The sequence below is a fragment of the Trichosurus vulpecula genome, chromosome 3, assembly GCF_011100635.1.
Source record: "Trichosurus vulpecula isolate mTriVul1 chromosome 3, mTriVul1.pri, whole genome shotgun sequence".
In the NCBI taxonomy this organism is placed as follows: domain Eukaryota; kingdom Metazoa; phylum Chordata; class Mammalia; order Diprotodontia; family Phalangeridae; genus Trichosurus; species Trichosurus vulpecula.
In genome coordinates this window covers 385495220-385512652 of record NC_050575.1, presented here as the reverse complement: position 1 = coordinate 385512652, position 17433 = coordinate 385495220, and the positions used below count along the sequence as shown (strand labels likewise).

Below are 17433 nucleotides of genomic sequence, written 5' to 3'. Positions count from 1 at the left end.
CTATGACCTTGGATTAGTCACATCCCCTGCCGAGACTCAGTTTTCTCCCATCTAAAATAAGGGGGGTATGGAACAAGATCTCTTTTGTTGGGTTGGTTTTTACTAATCCAGTGGTTTCATTGGTATAAGAAATTCATGCATGAGGAAACACCCTCTTCCAATTCATATTGGCACTAGTTCTGAAACATATAACCTTAGAGAGGTTTCTGGGATTACATGACTTGCTCAGGGTCACACAGCCAGTATGTCAAATGAAGGACTTGAATTCATTTCATCCTGGCTCTAAGGCCAGCTCTGGCACTCAATAAAGATATAAAACTTTAAGAAGGAAAGAAAACACTTGGGTTTTCTGCCTTGTAGTCTATGAGTTTGAAGTCAACACCCTTGTTTGGGTGTTAAGGAATTTTTTAAAAATCAAAGGTGCCACCTATAACCTTCATTTTAGCTTTATCTATACACACAGTGTGAAGTGGAGAACACCATTATGCTCTCTCTCTCTCTCTCTGTGTGTGTCTCACACACACACACACACACACACACACACACACACACACACAGTATTTTTGCCTGAAATATCCAGATAATAGAGACAAAAAAGCATTTTCTCTTGTCATCTGAATAAATGCCACTATTTTCCACTTGACTTTGTGTAGGAGTCAGCTGAAAGGCAAAAAAAAAAAATTGTGAATGACCACCTGATGGAAGTAACACTGGAACAGTATTACATAAGAGTTCTAGGGCCAGCTTGGTCATCAGAACAGACTACGAGGAAAGGAGTAGTCTTCACTACCCCCAAAAGAGAGGAAGTAAAAAGTGTTCACTCTACAATTGCGGGGAGAGACTAAAAACGAAATGTTTGCTTCCACCTCTACGACTTTATCTGTCTTGCAGGATTTAGTCTTACCTTTCTCAAGATTACATTGGAAGCAGTTGGGTTCCACCCAGGACACTAATGCACCAGCTCCCCAGTCTGAAGTAACTTCACACACGCACATACATTATGCACACACTCTCTCGCTGGCAGTGATGACGGTATATGTGTATAAACATATATATGCACATACACATAAACGGACATATACAGGAATATACATTTATGTTATAAACATTGTGTCATGTGTAACTATATTTTAATACCATTTCTTTCCATTTGTTTTCTTTTATACATCAAATCCTATGTATTTTGTTTTATGAATTTAGAAACATTCTGAGGTGTCCATAGGCTTCCTAGACTGCCAAAGTGGTCCAGGACACCCAAAATAGTTAAGAATCTCTGCCCTAGAAACAGTATGCGAATGCAAGAAATTCCCCTCTCTCTTCCCTATCTACTCTTCTCTCCTAACCTGAAGAATCAATACAGAGGTTAGCCAACTAAGTAGCCCAGTCTGTTATATAACACTGTGGGAATACAGGGGGCCCTCACTGCCTGTAAATTTACCAGAGCTCGTCTAGCCTCAGAGCCTACACACAGTAAGCACTTAATAAATGCTTTCCAAATTAGATTGGGAGCCTAGTTCTTGGGAAAGGCTGTTGCCCTCTTCTTCTCGCTGCACAGGAAGAATTCGGGAAATGTGAAGGGAAAGGTTTAAAGGTTTAAGATGTGTTATTTTTATCACCCTCCAGTAGCTTTCCAGGACGGCGCAATCACCTGTCTTTGCACACGGTGAGAAACGTTCCCTCCGAGGCGAGCTCCTTTCTAAAAACAAAACATTTAAAACGCCTCAGAGAGATCATTATGGGCGCTCAGCACAATAAAGACCAGAGCAGTTAATAGTCACGCCGTTGAAAGCATGTCAAATATGTATGGGGCCGAGTCGAAGAATACGCTGACTGACTTCGGATAAATCTGCCGCGGAAGGGGGGATGAGCCGCTGTCCAAGGAACTCGTATGGAGCTGAAGCATCCGTCACCTTCATTGGGAGGGCAGAGGACTTTAGACCCGCTTATATGTGTGATGACCATCTGAAGTCTGCCTTCCACAGTACCCAAATCCTGCTGCAGGTACTCGAATGATCTGAGCTGAGCCAGTGGAAAAATTCCTCTGACTCCTCTGTCGCTCATAGCGACATACGTCTGCAATATTCTGTCAGTCTGTCGATCAGTCCGTCTGTCTGTGCCTGCGTGTGTCTGTTCCTGTATCACACGGTCACACAAAGAAAACGAATGAGCCAGGACTTTGCATTGCACCAGATCCATGGCCACGAACCTCCGCAGGACAGGAAAAAGAAAAAGAAAAGGGGGGGAGCCTCTCTTCAAGTCCTGCGTCATTGCTCTGTCTGTGACTTCAGTTTAAGTTATCGATCCAGTTCCTGAGGCCAGATCCCTAGTGTCTCCCTTTGAGTCTTCGTAGGGAAAGAGATGAAAGAGCAGAGAGACTAGTGAGGAGAGCTCAGTTCAAAGGGAAGATGGGTGCTACTCTTTTTTGCATTCCTCTCCCCCTCCACACCCATCCTTTAATAAAATTTTCTACATCTGCAACTCGCCTACCAATAAGGGCCTGTTCAAGACGGTAGGCAGGCTCTGTAGGAGATTGTGTGAACTTCGGAGGAAAGTGGCCCTAACTTTTCCTTTTTCTTCCTATTTTAATCTCAGCTTCTTATTTTGTCTCTTGGGGAAGCTGGACAGAAGGAACTGAGCACCCAGGGCCTTTCTCTGAAACCATGAAAATGAACTGCAAGAACCAAACCAGAGACTGAGCCACTGAGCTCATAATGGTAAATGTGCTCCCCCACCCCACTTCAAACACACACCATCCCAGCTGTTAAAGGACAATCACATGCCTTCCACACCCTGAGTCAGGGCTGGGTATGAGGAGCCTCCTTGCAGACTAACTGCCATGTAGGACTGAGAAATGGAGGCTTCTGCTAGCTCACATCCGTGCACTATCTTCTCTAGGACTGTGGAGTTTGGAAATTCTCCCTCCATTTGATCTTTTAGGATCTGTTAGAGAAACCCAGGCCTAGTGACAAATTCCTAAAGCTATAACCATCCAGGACACTGACCTGGAAAAGAAACCAGTTGTTACTACTTTGATCCCAAGGTTCCCGAGTTAGTTCCGGTGCTCGATGCTCAGCAGTGTTTTTAAGTCTTCACGGAGCTTTTTTTTTTTTTCTCTTAAAACTGGTCCAGAGATTCAGAACTTGGAAGCCTAAGGGTTAACTCTCTCCTACCCAGAATAATTACTTCCTTGGAGTCTATTTGGTTTCTTTTGGGCTATGTTTGAGTACTACCCAAGGGTGACTGACTAGAGAAGGGCTCAAATCCAAATACTGATTCAAGAAAGTGTGGAGGAGTCCCGTCCCCGGCTGCAGTCTCTGTCTGCATCCTAATGAGTGCTGCACCGCCCCCCCACCCCCACCCCACCTCCAGTCACAGGCTTCTTTCTTAGTTTTCCAAGGCTCCCTTTAGCCTGTTTCTTCGCTCCAGTGAAACAGCTAGGGAGGAAAGAAGTGACAGAATTGGGGCCGGGGCGGGGGGAGGGTAGGTAGGGGGAAGGGGCTCCTTCGGAACTGTCCAGCAGAAAGGCCTTCTCATTCTGAGGGCTGTAGCTGTCAGGGATTTCTAGGATGAAAACAACTCCCTAGGTAGAACCCCAGCCTACGCAGCCTGAGGGCCAGAGGGCCAAGGGTTTAGCCTGCTAGGGGCCTGCTCCTTTCCCAGCGTACCCAGAACAGAGTTGGGCCTCCATTCTGGCCAGGGGTAGCTTTAATATGTTTCCAAGTCCCTGGGGGTTGGCCAAAGAGGAGGCCAGAGGCCTTGAGGCTCCTGAGACATAAAGATTCTTCTAGCCTTCGTGTCAGTCACCAGCCCCACCTGCAGCTGGCCGAGGGTGGGGGAAAGAAGGGCCTGCTTGGAAGGAATGATGAAAAGCATCTGAGAAAACGGAGCAGTTCGTGCAACCCCAGAAGATCTCCCGCAGTCTGTCACCTCCCCCAGAGCTCTGGTCTTGCTCTTTTCGGGGTCCAAGAGGTCGTAGACTACACTGTTGTTAACATTTCTGCTGGGCCTTCTACAGGGAACTGTCAGCCCGGGCAGGCTGTCCCTGAGTAGGTGCCATGCCCCCTCCCCCATTTGAGTCACCCATTCAACCAGATTAATATATATTAATGCGGCAGTCCGAGCTGCCGGGACCGAGGAGAGAAAAGGACGCTCTGGAATCAATTCTCAGCAGTTTAACGGCCTTGAATACTTTTGTTGTAGCTGTGAGTGAATCTTTTTCTCCTCCACCCCAATCTTTTTTCTTTCTTCACCCCTCCCATCTCACTTAAACCTATCTGTCCGATCTCCAGATAATTAAAATCGGAAAGCGTTCCTGGCATCTAATGCAAAGAAAAACTTTCCAGGAGAACAGTCTGGAGCATCCCAGGAACCATTAAGTTTCCACCACTCAAAGTCCTGTAGTCATGTTATTCTTTTCACCGAATGTTTCAATAACTTGAGGAAATCGAGCATCAAACCGAAACTGGACCATCGATTTCCAATGATATCTTCCCACCTATCCCATTCTAGAGCACCTGAGACCTATTGATGCTATCTCTCTCCTACTACCTTAAATAATATTTAGGATAGGACCACAGAGCTCTGCTTCAGTGATACTTTCCAATACTATTTTAACTATGGCAACATCTATTCAGCATGAATTCATTTAAAGATTAACCCTAGGTTCAGATAATTTCCCAAGTTACTTTCAGAAAAAAAAAATGCCATGTCAATCTTGGGAAAATCCATTAAAATGCAAACATTTTGCCATCGAAACAGTATTTTCTCAAACATCTTGATATCGGAGAGGTTGGTTTCACCTGTTTCTGTGGGAATCGGTCAAGATTCTGACTGGGAAAGAAGGGGCAGAAGCGAGTGAAGGGAAGTGGGGAAATTTTTTTTTTCCAGAGAATGGAGTAGATGATCAAATACTCTATTTTCAAATAATGTTTTACACAGGATATTTGGAGGGGTCAATAAAACAGAGGAGATGAAAAGGAGGTGGGAATGAAGAGAACTGACAGTCTCTGAGCTTTATAGTAAGTCCAGGGAAAAAATGGACCTCCCAGTTTTTAAAATCTAGAAAATTATTTTTCTGACAAAAATAGAGGCATTTCTGTGGGGTGGGAATGAGTTTGTCAAGGTAAGGGATTTGTAAATGAAATTCAGAAGTTTTGAATGCTTCCACGAGATTTCTGCCTTCAGAAATGGGGACAGCACTGATTTTGCCACTGAAATGAAAAAGATTTAAATTCTAATGAGAAAGTGTCTAGGCCTTCTCTGGTGAATGTCAGTTACTATCATAAATGCTCCCTAGGACTGTAAGCCTGAATCCATTTAGAAAGCCAGGAGAGAACTAAAGCAACCAGGTAAGATCCATAGTAGTTATCATTTTTATGCCTCATTCCCATAAGTTGGAGGACTGTTAGAACTATCCAAATCTGATGGCAACATTTCTGTATTCAATTGCACATTTGCAAAATCAGCGACTGATTAATATGTAGTCTTCAGACTGATTTCTAGTCAAAAAAGCGTTTTGTCTTTGGTCTAATTTATTTCTAGTGGGAATGAATATCAAACCCATTCCTTTTTTTAAGAAACCAAGAAACCAACCAATATAATTTTGGCAGTTCCCCCTCATCTGTGTGTGTCGAGTAAAGACAGATATAGATAGATGGGCACACACAAAGTATATAGAAAATGTGCATTATGCACATTCATACACCCATATTTTTTAAAATAAGAAAAACAGGTGTGTTTTAGAGCAACCTTTGGGAGATGCAAAGACACAAACACGCTGGCCAAGCTTTGAACAGGAAAACAACATGGATTTATTTTAAAGTAAGTACAACAGTCAAGACCACATCAGACAAACAAAGGTGAAGCAAAAAATTTTTTTTTAAAATTAGGGTGTCGTTTTTTTTTTTTTTAGGAATGCTCAGGGTCGAGTCTACTATACAAAACATCACACTTTGTAAATAAAAATGACCAGATGCTTGACTTCTTTCTCCACCAACAAAAATAAATTATTTCCTTATTCTGTGAGAAAAACCCTAAGTGGAAAGAAAGTCTATTGTATAATTGAACAACAACAAAAGTACAAATCATTTGTATTCGACTGGGCAGTTAGAGATTGTTGGGGACATTTAAAAAAATCCAGTGAACTCAACTTTAAATATTATATTAATGGCTCTGAGTTAGCCTGATTAGAATTCCACACACTTTACAACACAGTAAGAGAACGTAAAAGGACACAGCATATACATACGCGTATACTCTATATACTCGCACGGAGAGCAATGTGCGGGTATAGAGAAAAGTCGTATAACGATCGCTAAGATATTGGTCCGTATCTTACTTTCTGAGACCCCAGAATTGAGCATAATGAAGCCATTCTGCTTAAAAGACGAGGGGCTGATTTTTTTTAATATAAACATTGGTTCATTTGGGTTAGTTGTTTGTCTTTGGCAAGTCGGATTGGCTGGTCTGGAATCCCAGAAACTGGGACAGCAATTTAAAGTTACCTGCACAAGTCTCAGAGGGCTCTCTGCTCTCGGGTCCGCTGGTAAGTTTGTCCAAATGTTCGTCTCTGCAGCCTTAAGTGTTTGTAAAAGCCACCGGCTGGGAATGTAGGGAGAGGGGAGCCACCGAAGCGGGCTGGAGCAGGGGGAGAGGATTTGGGGAAGTCAGTATTTAGTACAGTCATAGGAATAGGGGTTGGTGTGGCGGTATATGGAGGGCGTGGATCGATATGGGAGCTGACAGCTCGTGTTGCTGCTCACCTGGTGCTCGCCGAGGGCCGAACTTTCGATTCCCAGCCGATGGGAGTTGAACATCTCCCGGACGTTGGGGAAAGTCTGCTGCTGGGCTGCAAACGTGTGACCGGGGAGGTGGTTCAGTTCCCCGCTGTGGTTCAGATACCAAGAAGCCGCCTGACTTGCGGCCGCGCCGGTTTGGGGCGGGGGTTGCTGAGGTGGTGGAGGCGGCGGTGGCGGTGGCGGCTGCGGGTGCCCGTGGTGAGGGTGGTGCTGGGGGTGGTGGTGGCCAGAGCCGGCTAGCGCGCCCTCCTGGCTAGCCGCGAGACCGAGTGTGCTTAGGGGGGACGTGGTGCCATTGGGGTGGTCAGACATGGCCTCCTCCAAGACTGCCGGGCCGCACATGGGCGACGGCCTCTCCCCTCCCGTGTAGAGGCTCATGGCCCGCATGCTGCACTGGTAGCTCCCTCCTGTGTCCACGCCCTGGGGACAGGACTGGCTGTAGGCTGCCGGGGGCGCCTGACCATAGGGCAGCGCTAGCGAGGACACCACCAGTCCCGTCCTGCCGGACACCGGGCTCAGATCCCCTCCGGGGGGCGAAGTTCTCAGGGTCATGATGTTTTCTACGCTGAAGCCCGAAAGTCCGTTTCCCGACGGATGGTGGTCGGGCAGCGAGCCCTCGGTGGAGCCTGACGGCGTGGAGGCCACGCTGCGGGGGCTGTCCCGAAGCGCGCTGCCACTCTCCGGACTCAGCGTCTCCACCTTGGTGATGACGGGCAGGTCGGGCGACGAGGCCTCGCTTTTGATCACCACCTTCTTCTCGACCTCCTTGGGGGTGTCGGAGCTGGAGAGAGGGGCTCCAGCATGGGCAGCAGAGCTTTTGGGCGCTTGGGGGGGCGGTTCCTTGAGGTGCCCCCGCTCCTCCTTCTCCTTGGGCACGTCCTTCTTTTTGAAGCGCCGCCGCCGCCGTAGGAAACTGCCGTTCTCAAACATGTTGTAGGAGTCCGGGTCCAGGGTCCAGTAGCTGCCCTTGCCCGGCTTCTTGTCGTCCCGGGGCACCTTGACGAAGCATTCATTGAGCGAGAGGTTGTGACGGATGCTGTTCTGCCAACCCTGTTTGTTCTCCCGGTAGAAAGGGAAGCGGTCCATAATGAACTGATAAATGCCATTCAGGGTGATCTTCTTTTCTGGAGCGTTCTGGATGGCCATGGTAATGAGCGCGATATAGCTATAAGGCGGTTTCACCAAGTCCTTGGGCGCAGTAGGCTGGTGGTGGTGGTAAGGCCCGTAGGAGCGGCCCATGCCAGCCCCGTACTGGTCGGGGTGGCCCGAGTAGACACTCATGGGGCTAGCCATGCTGCCGTAGGTACCCGCCGCCCGGTAGTAATTCTGCTCGCTCAAGTACGGCACTACTCCCAGGGCATTGGGATCCGCCGACACGGAGTAGCGAGCCTGCATCCTGGAAAACGGCTCCCCCGCCGGCGGCACAGGGACTGCGGGCAGGAGCAGGGGGGAGGAGGGCGGGGGAGGGGGCGAGAGAGCCCCAGAGGAGGCGGGGGAGCCCAAAGCGTCGATGTGAGAGCCGCGGAGACGGTCTGCGGAGAGCACCGGGGGGAGCGGGGGGGAGACGGAGCCTCCGGCACACGCCGCCCAAATTTAAGCCGAGCTCTTTCAGCGGCCCCAACAGCGAAGAATCAGCATCCTTTGGAGTGACCCAAAGAGAAGCGCCGGCTAAATCGAAATAGGTTTAGATCTGGTTTGGTTCACAGAAATCTAGAGGTCTGAGACGACTTGCCGGGAGGGTCGCAGCCTGGAGTCCGCTCGCTTGTAGGAAGGAGAAAGGGAGGAGAGAAGGGGAAAAAAAAAAAGGCCAAAAGGCAGGACGAGGGGGGATGGGGTGAGGAGTGGGAGAAGAATTTTAAAACCCTCGCTGAAAAGAACCCCCAGTTCTCGAGAAATCAAGGCAGCTCGCGAACGGAGGCCGTCTGTCCGTCTGTGTCCAGTGCGTCTGTCTGCTAGAAGCCAGCGAGTCCGAAAAAGTCAAACTCCCTTTTTAGGGTTTGGGAAAGTTTTCAAAACTCTTCTTGCTGAAAGCGAGTTTTTACTTTCCTTTGGCCACACCCCCTGTTCTCAACTTTAGACCAATCACCAATCAGTCTCGGGGAGTTGTAACCAATGAAGACCAGGAGCGCTAAGAACACGGCGGCGCTAAGACCCGACCCTTCCACACTGACCTGGGATTTGGAGCTTCGCGTCTTAAGGCGAAAAGGGTTTTATATTATTATTGTTGTTGTTGTTATATTTTAAATTTTAATTTATATTCTCTTATTTTGTTGGCTGTTACTAGCTATCTAAAGAGTAAAGCCTAAAATATTTTAAATTGATCTTTTACCAAACCATTGTTCTCCCTGAAACACGTTCAATCGAAAAAAAAATGGATAGTTCTTGGAATTATTTGATTACTAATTTAAGACGTGGCCAGGGGTACAGATCTAGGAAATCATTTGCTGATTAGTGAATAATCCTAAGAAGAATTCGCTCCCCCTTATTCCCGTCTCAACTAAGGTTCACTTTTCTCTCACTCGGAGCAAATATTCAAAGGGCCTCCCAGTTTTGCTCTCACGATGTTAATTAAATGATAATTAATCACCGGCAGTCATTTGTCCGGCTTCCCAAAATGCCTGACCAGAATTAACTGTGGGAGTTATTTTTTTTTTCATTAAGATCAAACTGTATTTCACTTTTCTCCAAACGAGGTGTATAACACCGTGTCTACGCAGAAGTAAAATGGAAAATATAGTAATTATCCGGAGGATTCGATCAGTATTGAGAAATCATTTGAATATTTCAAGCTATTTCTCCTTCTCCAAGGGCAAAGTTTTTTTTTCAAGAGTTGAGAAGATGAGTGCCCAATATGTATCTAGATCATTGCCTCTACTTTTCACTTCTCGCCTTTGCACACAAAGCCTGTGAACGTTCGATTTAAATTTTTCTACTTTTTGCGAAGGAACGAGACAGCCTTTGACAAATAACTCCTACGTTTTCTATAGATGTTAATTTTAAAACCAAATCGTCCACAGCTTCTGTCTTGGGCAAGCCCGGGAGAACGAGGCTGGGGGCTAAGGAGGTCTGGATAACTTTTCCGCAGTAGAAAGAAATCCGACTTCCTTGTTTCTGTAATGGTTCCATTAGAGACAATTAAGATCGGGTTAATTAGCGAAGCAACTGAGCGGAGTGCAAATTGGAAGTTTTGCAGGACTGCTAAGAACTGCGCCAGGCTGATTGTGCAAACAACAGATCTCTAAAGCAAACAAATGTGTTTCAGGAGAAAGTCCCAAACCTCTTTTGCTCCCGAAATCTCTTTGGGATCCAAATATTGAGAGAGGGTGGAGGGTGGGATTCAAAGTTAAATTGATGGAAATAGCAGGGTTATAAATTCTTTACACCCCCTACCTTTAAACAGAGATTCTTGGGTCCTATTTTGTTCTCCATCCTAACATACAAATAAATATCCTGTTCCCTCCCTGCCTCAACTCTCCCCCCCCCCCATCACCCTTTGGCAATTTGTTTACGCGTGTGTTTATTTTATTAGCATTAGTCCCATCACACCTTTGCTAATGTGAGCTTCTTTCCCTCCTTCCCCCTAGGATTCTTTGGCTGGAAGGGCGAAATGTCAGGCTCTTTCTGAGGAAGGTTATCTGCTCTTTGGGATTCGTGCAGATAAATCGCTCCTACTTATTGCTGCAATTTATACTGTCAACTCTTCCTTCAATTGCATTTTTCATCCCACAAGATATTTATAGCACCGACCCTTCACTCCCAAGATTCACAAAGGTGGGTAACAGATATTGGAAGAAGTTAATTTGTTTCTTCCTTTTAAAATAAAGGGATATGTAGAGAAGGATGAGGGAAGGGGTTTTGTTTTTATTTTTTGATGAAATGCTCCCACTGATAAAAGCAAAATAACCGGGAGAGAATTTACGTCGAGTCCTTGATATGTTGAATACTGTGCTTCAGCTTTTTTTAATGGAAGGTATGAGTACTTTCTCTAACTTGACACTTTTTTTTTTTTGCAACTAAGAGAATTAAAACTTCTTTAGAGTTACTGAGCTCCCAGTTCATAAGCAAAAAGCATAAGAGAGAAATTTCTCTCCCCCCCTCAACTCTCCCCCTCCCATCGTCAACATCACCAGGCTTGGTGACGGAATTTTAAAGTCGATTCTTAATAAAAAGCCAACTCTACGAAATAATAGTGCCTTTCTCGTGAAGTCCGTGACAGGCATCCTGAGTTCTTCGGGAATTTTCTCTGGAAACGCAAAAATATTGATCGATAAACACTCCTGGTTTGGAGACTTCCTGGAATATTATTTTCTCTGATTTTACGAGGTGTTTTCTAACAAATAGCTTTATCACATCATACCTCCTATCCCCAGCACATGTCCAAAATAAAAATGTAACGGCTGTGGAAAGTACATGTCAAGTTTGCATTTGTAAGTTTGTCTAGTTTTAAACTAATATAATCTTAAAAGTAGAAGGCCCAGTTGCCATAGGAGGTGGAGTGGGGGAGGGGGATCCCTACAACCAAGAGACCGAAAAGGTGAGAGAGACATAGTCCTTTTCCCCTGGAATTAGTTCTCTCCAAGTCTCAGTAGGACTCCAAGAAAGATGTTTGTTCAGGTTATTAAAACAACACCTTCCCCACACCTGGAGCTCACAAAAGCTATGCTTTCGACTTTTTTATTTAACCTGCATGGCAACTTAGCAATTTCAGAACTGTTAGGGATATTGGAGTCATTTAGTTCAATTTCTTATTTTTGTTAACTAAAAAACAAACAGAAAACAAACGTCTGCCTCCTCTGTAGAGGTGAATGACTTGCCCAAGGGCATACAACTAGTTAGCTGTATAGTTGGTTCTGAAAACTAGGTCTCCTGGTTCCGAGGCCGAATCTCATTTCTTTTCACTACATCCTGCTGAAATTGCCCATGAAATGCTTTCACTGGCTAGTTTTCTTTCCCTTGCCTTGGAAGTTCTCCGAATGTGCTAAAAGGGGAATCCGACCCTGGAAGAATCATCTGTATCTAAACTAACAAATGACTTTCAAACATTAGCAACATTTCATTCCCATCCCAGGACGCTCTCTCTCCCTTCTGTCTCTCTCTACGGCTGGTTGCTGTTCACCTGAAGGTGCTTCAGTGGCTGACTTTCTGGGTGTTGGCGCCCCCCGGAGGGTAACCTGAGGTATGCTACAGTTGGGGGTAGAGGGGAGGAGAATACCAAAGGTTTCTTCTGTCAAAATGAAGGTGCTGGCACCTTATGGATTTAGCTGGTAATGCACAACACCCGTCGAGCCTGCAAGAAGGACCTTTGCTTGTCGGACTTTAATTTGGGCTCAACGATTGTGTAAACTTCCCTGAATGGATCGATTCTTCGTCTTCCTTTTTGTTTTTTCTCTAAACGAAAATCACATTGTGTCGTTGCAAGTGTGCCTGGAACCAAGACAACTCTAAGAATCACATGGAAGGGACAGAAGAGGGATTCTGGGTGTCCGTCCGCAAACATATCTTAAGTCTTTACTACCTTGGGGCTTTCAGCCAACGGGATCTCGGCAAAACTCTTGCAGTGAAGCTGAACCAATCCCCTCTACAATTTCCTCCTGTTGGAGCTGACGCCGGGAACCCAGGCCTTGGAGGGGGTACATTGGCAAGGCGCTCTGGGTGCTAGGTGCGGGAGTCCCCAAGGGTTTCGCGAGTCCCGTTCATTGTTCTCTCGGCTCTAGTCTTTTCTCCGGGAACCGACTTGCCGGAGAAATGGGCGAAGAGATTTTTCTGTTCATTATTTTGTTTCATTTATCTAAGCAGAAGAGGTTCTCACAAGGATTTGAATCGCAAAACGTGGATCTTCAGCTTCTGAGACACGTCGAACTGAAGAGGAATTACCGGGGAGGAGGGGAGGGGTGGGGAGGGGAGAGTTCTTTCTATTTCTCAACCTTTACGTTGAATTCTACCATTTAACTTTAAACATCCAGATGTTTTAGCATGACAGTGAAAAAAGGACTGGTGTTTGAGTCAGAAGAATCGGGTCCAAGTCCAGCTCCGACGCATTCGCAAAATGACCCAAACTACTGAACCTACTCCAATTGGGGTTAATAACGTGTACCTCCTGCCCCAAAGGGATGTTGTGAGGCAAGAGGATTGTAAACATTAAATAGCTATAAAATTGCGAAGTATTATTATTACGTTTAGGAAACAACAACATTTGCTCTTCTCATTCCCTACAAAACTCCCTTTTGCATTCGCTGAGACTGAAACGTCAAACTTCACGGTTGACTCCGCGAAGTTGCTCGGCGCATGTAGACATCTGCGGCGATACTACTCATTCCCCGATCTGTAAATATTCTTGCCTTTGTCTGCGAAAAAAAGAACTTTTAAGAAGGTAGCATAACTCTAACTGCTCCTGAGGTCACCAGAACGTTGGCGATAAAGTGGTGGACCCTCCACTTGGCTTCGGGGTCCTTCTTTCCACTTGTAGCAGTCTCTCTCCCCTTTTCCTCCCCCAAATTGGTGAAACACAACAACCCGAAGCCATAGTGTTTATTGGACCAAAAGGGAGTTAATTCACTGTGTCCGCAGATGCAGTAAAGTTGGTTCTGAAAGTAATAGATTTTTCTGGATCCAGTCTGTGTGGCTAAACCAAGATTAGTAGGATTCAGGGGAGAAGAAAAGTAATATTCAAACTCCTGGACATACTACGAACGTGTTTAACTTCCTGGAAATTAGGGATTCTTTAAATAGTTAAAATTGAAGATACTATATAAAGGACTGCATCTTTGCGTACAGGCACAAATACTCAAGTCATACACCATAGGTGTGCGTTGTAAAAGCATGACTTATAATTAGAAGGGAGAAATGCTTTTTGGAATATATAGAGACTCAAAGCTCAAAGGCCATCTTTTAAATTATACTGCCTTGAAATCCTGTAATTAACCCCAGGGCTTAAAAAGACTCCTCGTGGCCCCCAGGTACTAACTTCTTGAGTGACAACGGTCAGAAAGATACATTAGACCTCCCCCCTCCCCTCCCCCTCTTCCCCCACTGCTTCCCTCCCCCTTCACTGCCACGCTACAATTCCCTGAGTTTGGGAAGGAAGATGGAGGGGAACTGGGCTGAAAAGAGTATTTGTTTTTCTGATTCAGAAGAGCCCATCTTTGGCGTCTGGGGGAAGGAAAGAAAGTCTCCTAACCAGTGTTCTGCAACCAGGGCCAGGATCCGAATTAAGCGGTCTTGGAGAGCATTAGAATTATAAACCAAGCAACCAAAAGGAATGACGGATAGTAAGTTTGGTCCTTAGCAAGAAAGACCCATGAACTTCAGGCCATTAAAGGAGAAAGAGGCACCTACAGTGGTACCCAATAAGTTCCCCTCCAATGAGGGAGGAGCTCCTCAGCAGGGAAATCAGGCTGTGGCTACTATTTAATAAGTAGATGACAAGCATAAAAAAGATGCAATTTCAGAAGTACAGAAGAGGGGGAAGATTTTAGAAATCATTTAATTCAGCCCTCTCATGTTAGTAAAAAAAAAAATAAGATCCAAAGAGAGAAATTACCTAAGGTCACATAATTAGTGACATTTCCCTGACATTTGCCTTTCATGAAAAACATTTTCACACACAAAAAATCAAGTGCTAAAGAAAACCTTACCTGAATTACATTAATGATTATTACTAATAATAAGTAATACTTATTATTCACATGTTCATGAAACTTTACAGTTTACAAAGTGCTTCGACAAATATGATCTCATTTGCTCATAACAACCTTCCAAGGCAGGCAGTATCATGCCCACTTTATAAATGAAGTAGTTGAGACTGGGGGAGATAAAGGAACTTTTGCAAGGTCACCAGCAGAAAACTGGGGCTCCAGTCTAAGGCTTTTAACTCTGAATCCATTGTTCTTTCCACTAATATACATGAAGAATGTAGCATGATAGAACCTAGAAGCTTAGAGTAAAACTTATGATATTTCTGAACTAATCCTTAAAACAAAACAAATTGAAGCAAAACAAGTACTGAAGACAAAAGATTCCCCTCTTTCTACTGAAAGGTCTGTTTCCTAAGCTTCCATGATTTTGCCTTTCTGTATATTTCCAATCCTTAGTGCAGTGCCTGCACACAGTAAGGACTTAAATACTTGTGGGGTGATGGACTGTTCTTTCTCTCTGTACCCACGAAAATAAATATTTCTAATGAAAACCCAATGGTTTTGATGAGCTTCAGACTTCACCTCTCTATGTCCCATATCTATTCAATAATATCCAGATGAACATGCTAGAAGAATTGTAAGAATTAATTAGAATCTGCCAAGAGTGATGAGATTATGGCGTGAGATTGGATGAAGATTTGATAATGTGAGGTCATAGGATTTAGAATTGGAAGGGGCTCTAGTCTGATTCAGTGTTTTAAACTTTAGGTAATAAAAGTAAATTTGTTTATCTATATCCGTCTGTCTATATCATCCTTTTGACTGATTCATCAAACAACTAAAAGTCCAAAAAGTTGCTCCCAAATGCCCTTTTTAAATTCCCTTTAAATACAAAGGGGTTCTGAGATAGTTTCCCTTAAGAACACTTTTTGAAAGAGTTAAAGGCAATCTCTTTCTTTCTAACACCACCTGCCTTTTGATATTGACACTGGCAACTTTTCCCTGGTGTCTCATTACTAGTCTGAGCAGCTATGACAGATTGGATATATGGTATTTGAGCTATTGTTTAGAACTGTGTTACCTGCTAAGACAAACAGTTGCCTCAGCATGAGTTTGGCCTTGGGTGATATTGTACCCTACATTAATACATTATTGATATTAGGAAACTGAGCTTTCTTGCTGGGGAAAAAAATCTTTCCATAGCCTCTTTATTTTACCTTGTTAAGAACTGACAATGTTGGCTTTCAGGAAAAGCTGAGCTTCTTTATGATTGGCATGTGTGCGTGCATGTGTGCGTGCATGTGCGCACGCATGCGCGCGCGCGCACACACACACACACACACACACACAGGTCAGAGTGAAATCTAGCATAGTGGGAGGGATAGCCCTGGGATGATTTGAGCCATTCCAAGCCAGTGAGTCAGTGGAAGCAATTCAGAGGGGAGAGAGACTAGAAGCAAGATCAGTTAGGATATGTTTGCAAAGGTTCAGGTGAACAGCCCTGAGCTGTTCATGGCCGTGAGGATAGCATGGCACATCAGAAAGAAACCCAAGCTCTCCCTTTTAAAGTGAGGGAGTTAGAGTGGTGACTTCCAAGGATTCTTCTAGCTTAGAGATTCTGGGATCCATGGTACTGATAAAAGACTTCCCAGCCCTACCACAAAAGAATAAAGATATAGTTTGAGTCACAAAATGAAAAGGAGAAAAAAAGTTTAATTCTACCCATATCTACCTGCTATTAATGGGCCAATCTGGGCAGTGGAGTCTAATGGAAAGCATTGAGTTTGGAGTCAGAGGACCTAGATTTAAATCTGCTATGTATTAACTTGTGGCTGGGCAAGGGATGACCTCTTTGAGCTACAGGCTTCCTCTTGGTAAAATGAAATGCTTTCATTAGATAAGCTTTGTAGGGTCTTCCAGCCCAAACAGTTTTTTGATTCTTGCATATCAGTGTCATGAGAACTTTTACTTTAGCTGAGATCATTAGTAAATGTGGGTACAATCAGTACAAATGATGGCTGGTTTCTAAAGAGATTTCCATACAGCTCCCCCTTATACATACACTTCTGCCTCTTTCAATGCAGTCACCCCAAGGTACAGAATCTACTCTCCTGTAGCACTGATGTATCTAGCAGTTCCTCCTTTTCCCTTTCAGTTTTAGCTCCTGCCTCTTCCTTTGTCACTGAGGCAGAGCTAAGGAGGACATGCTGGTCATATTTCCTGACTTGATCTTGAAGCAAGATTCTCAGTTTCTGTACAAAGCAATGCAATAGGCAAGATCTGAGAGAGCTGGAAAAGGAAGGAATGAGACTCTGGTAGATAGGTTATTATTTCTCTCAGTTACAAATTTTCAATTTCTGAGGAAATAATCCTCTTAGGTTGGTAATGCCAACTGGCATTTTAGTGTCTCCACTCCTCCCCCCTCCCCATTCCTCAACACAAGTAGGATCATCATCATCATCATAAACACTTTTCAGATCTTGAAAGTATTTTAGAGAGCATGGCTTAATGGAAATACAACTGGTTTTTAAAGTCAGCTATCTTTTGTTTAGAATAGATCTTGACCCTACTGTGAGCTATTGTGTGACCCTGGGCAAGCGCCTTCCTATCTTAAAGCCTCAATTTCTTCATGTGTAACATGAGACATTTTGAATGGTTGATTTTTAAAGTTTACTCTGGCTCTGTAGTTTTGGTGGGGTTATTTGATGCATTCATTCTCTAGTTATATATCCATCTATCCATCTATATCTATATCCATCTAGTTATATATCCATCTATCTATCCAATTATCTATCAGTCTATCAATCTATATACCTAGCTAGCCTATGTACTGATTTTAGACATCTAACCTTTATTTCATCTCTACCATATCCTATCCATATATCCACATAATCTCATCTATATATCTATATATCTTTTTAATCCATCTACCTATAGATACACGTATATTATCCATCTAACCTCCATCTTATCTACTTAATATCTATCATATGTCCTGATAA

General features: G+C 44.4%; 1 protein-coding gene across 1 annotated transcript; it reads right to left on the bottom strand.

Moving 5' to 3' along the window:
• Positions 1-6665: 6665 nt before the first annotated feature.
• FOXC2 (forkhead box C2) lies at positions 6666-8192 on the bottom strand. The gene has a single exon (XM_036748108.1). The coding sequence runs from the start codon at positions 8190-8192 to the stop codon at positions 6666-6668; it is 1527 nt and encodes a 508-aa protein (XP_036604003.1).
• Positions 8193-17433: the final 9241 nt, after the last annotated feature.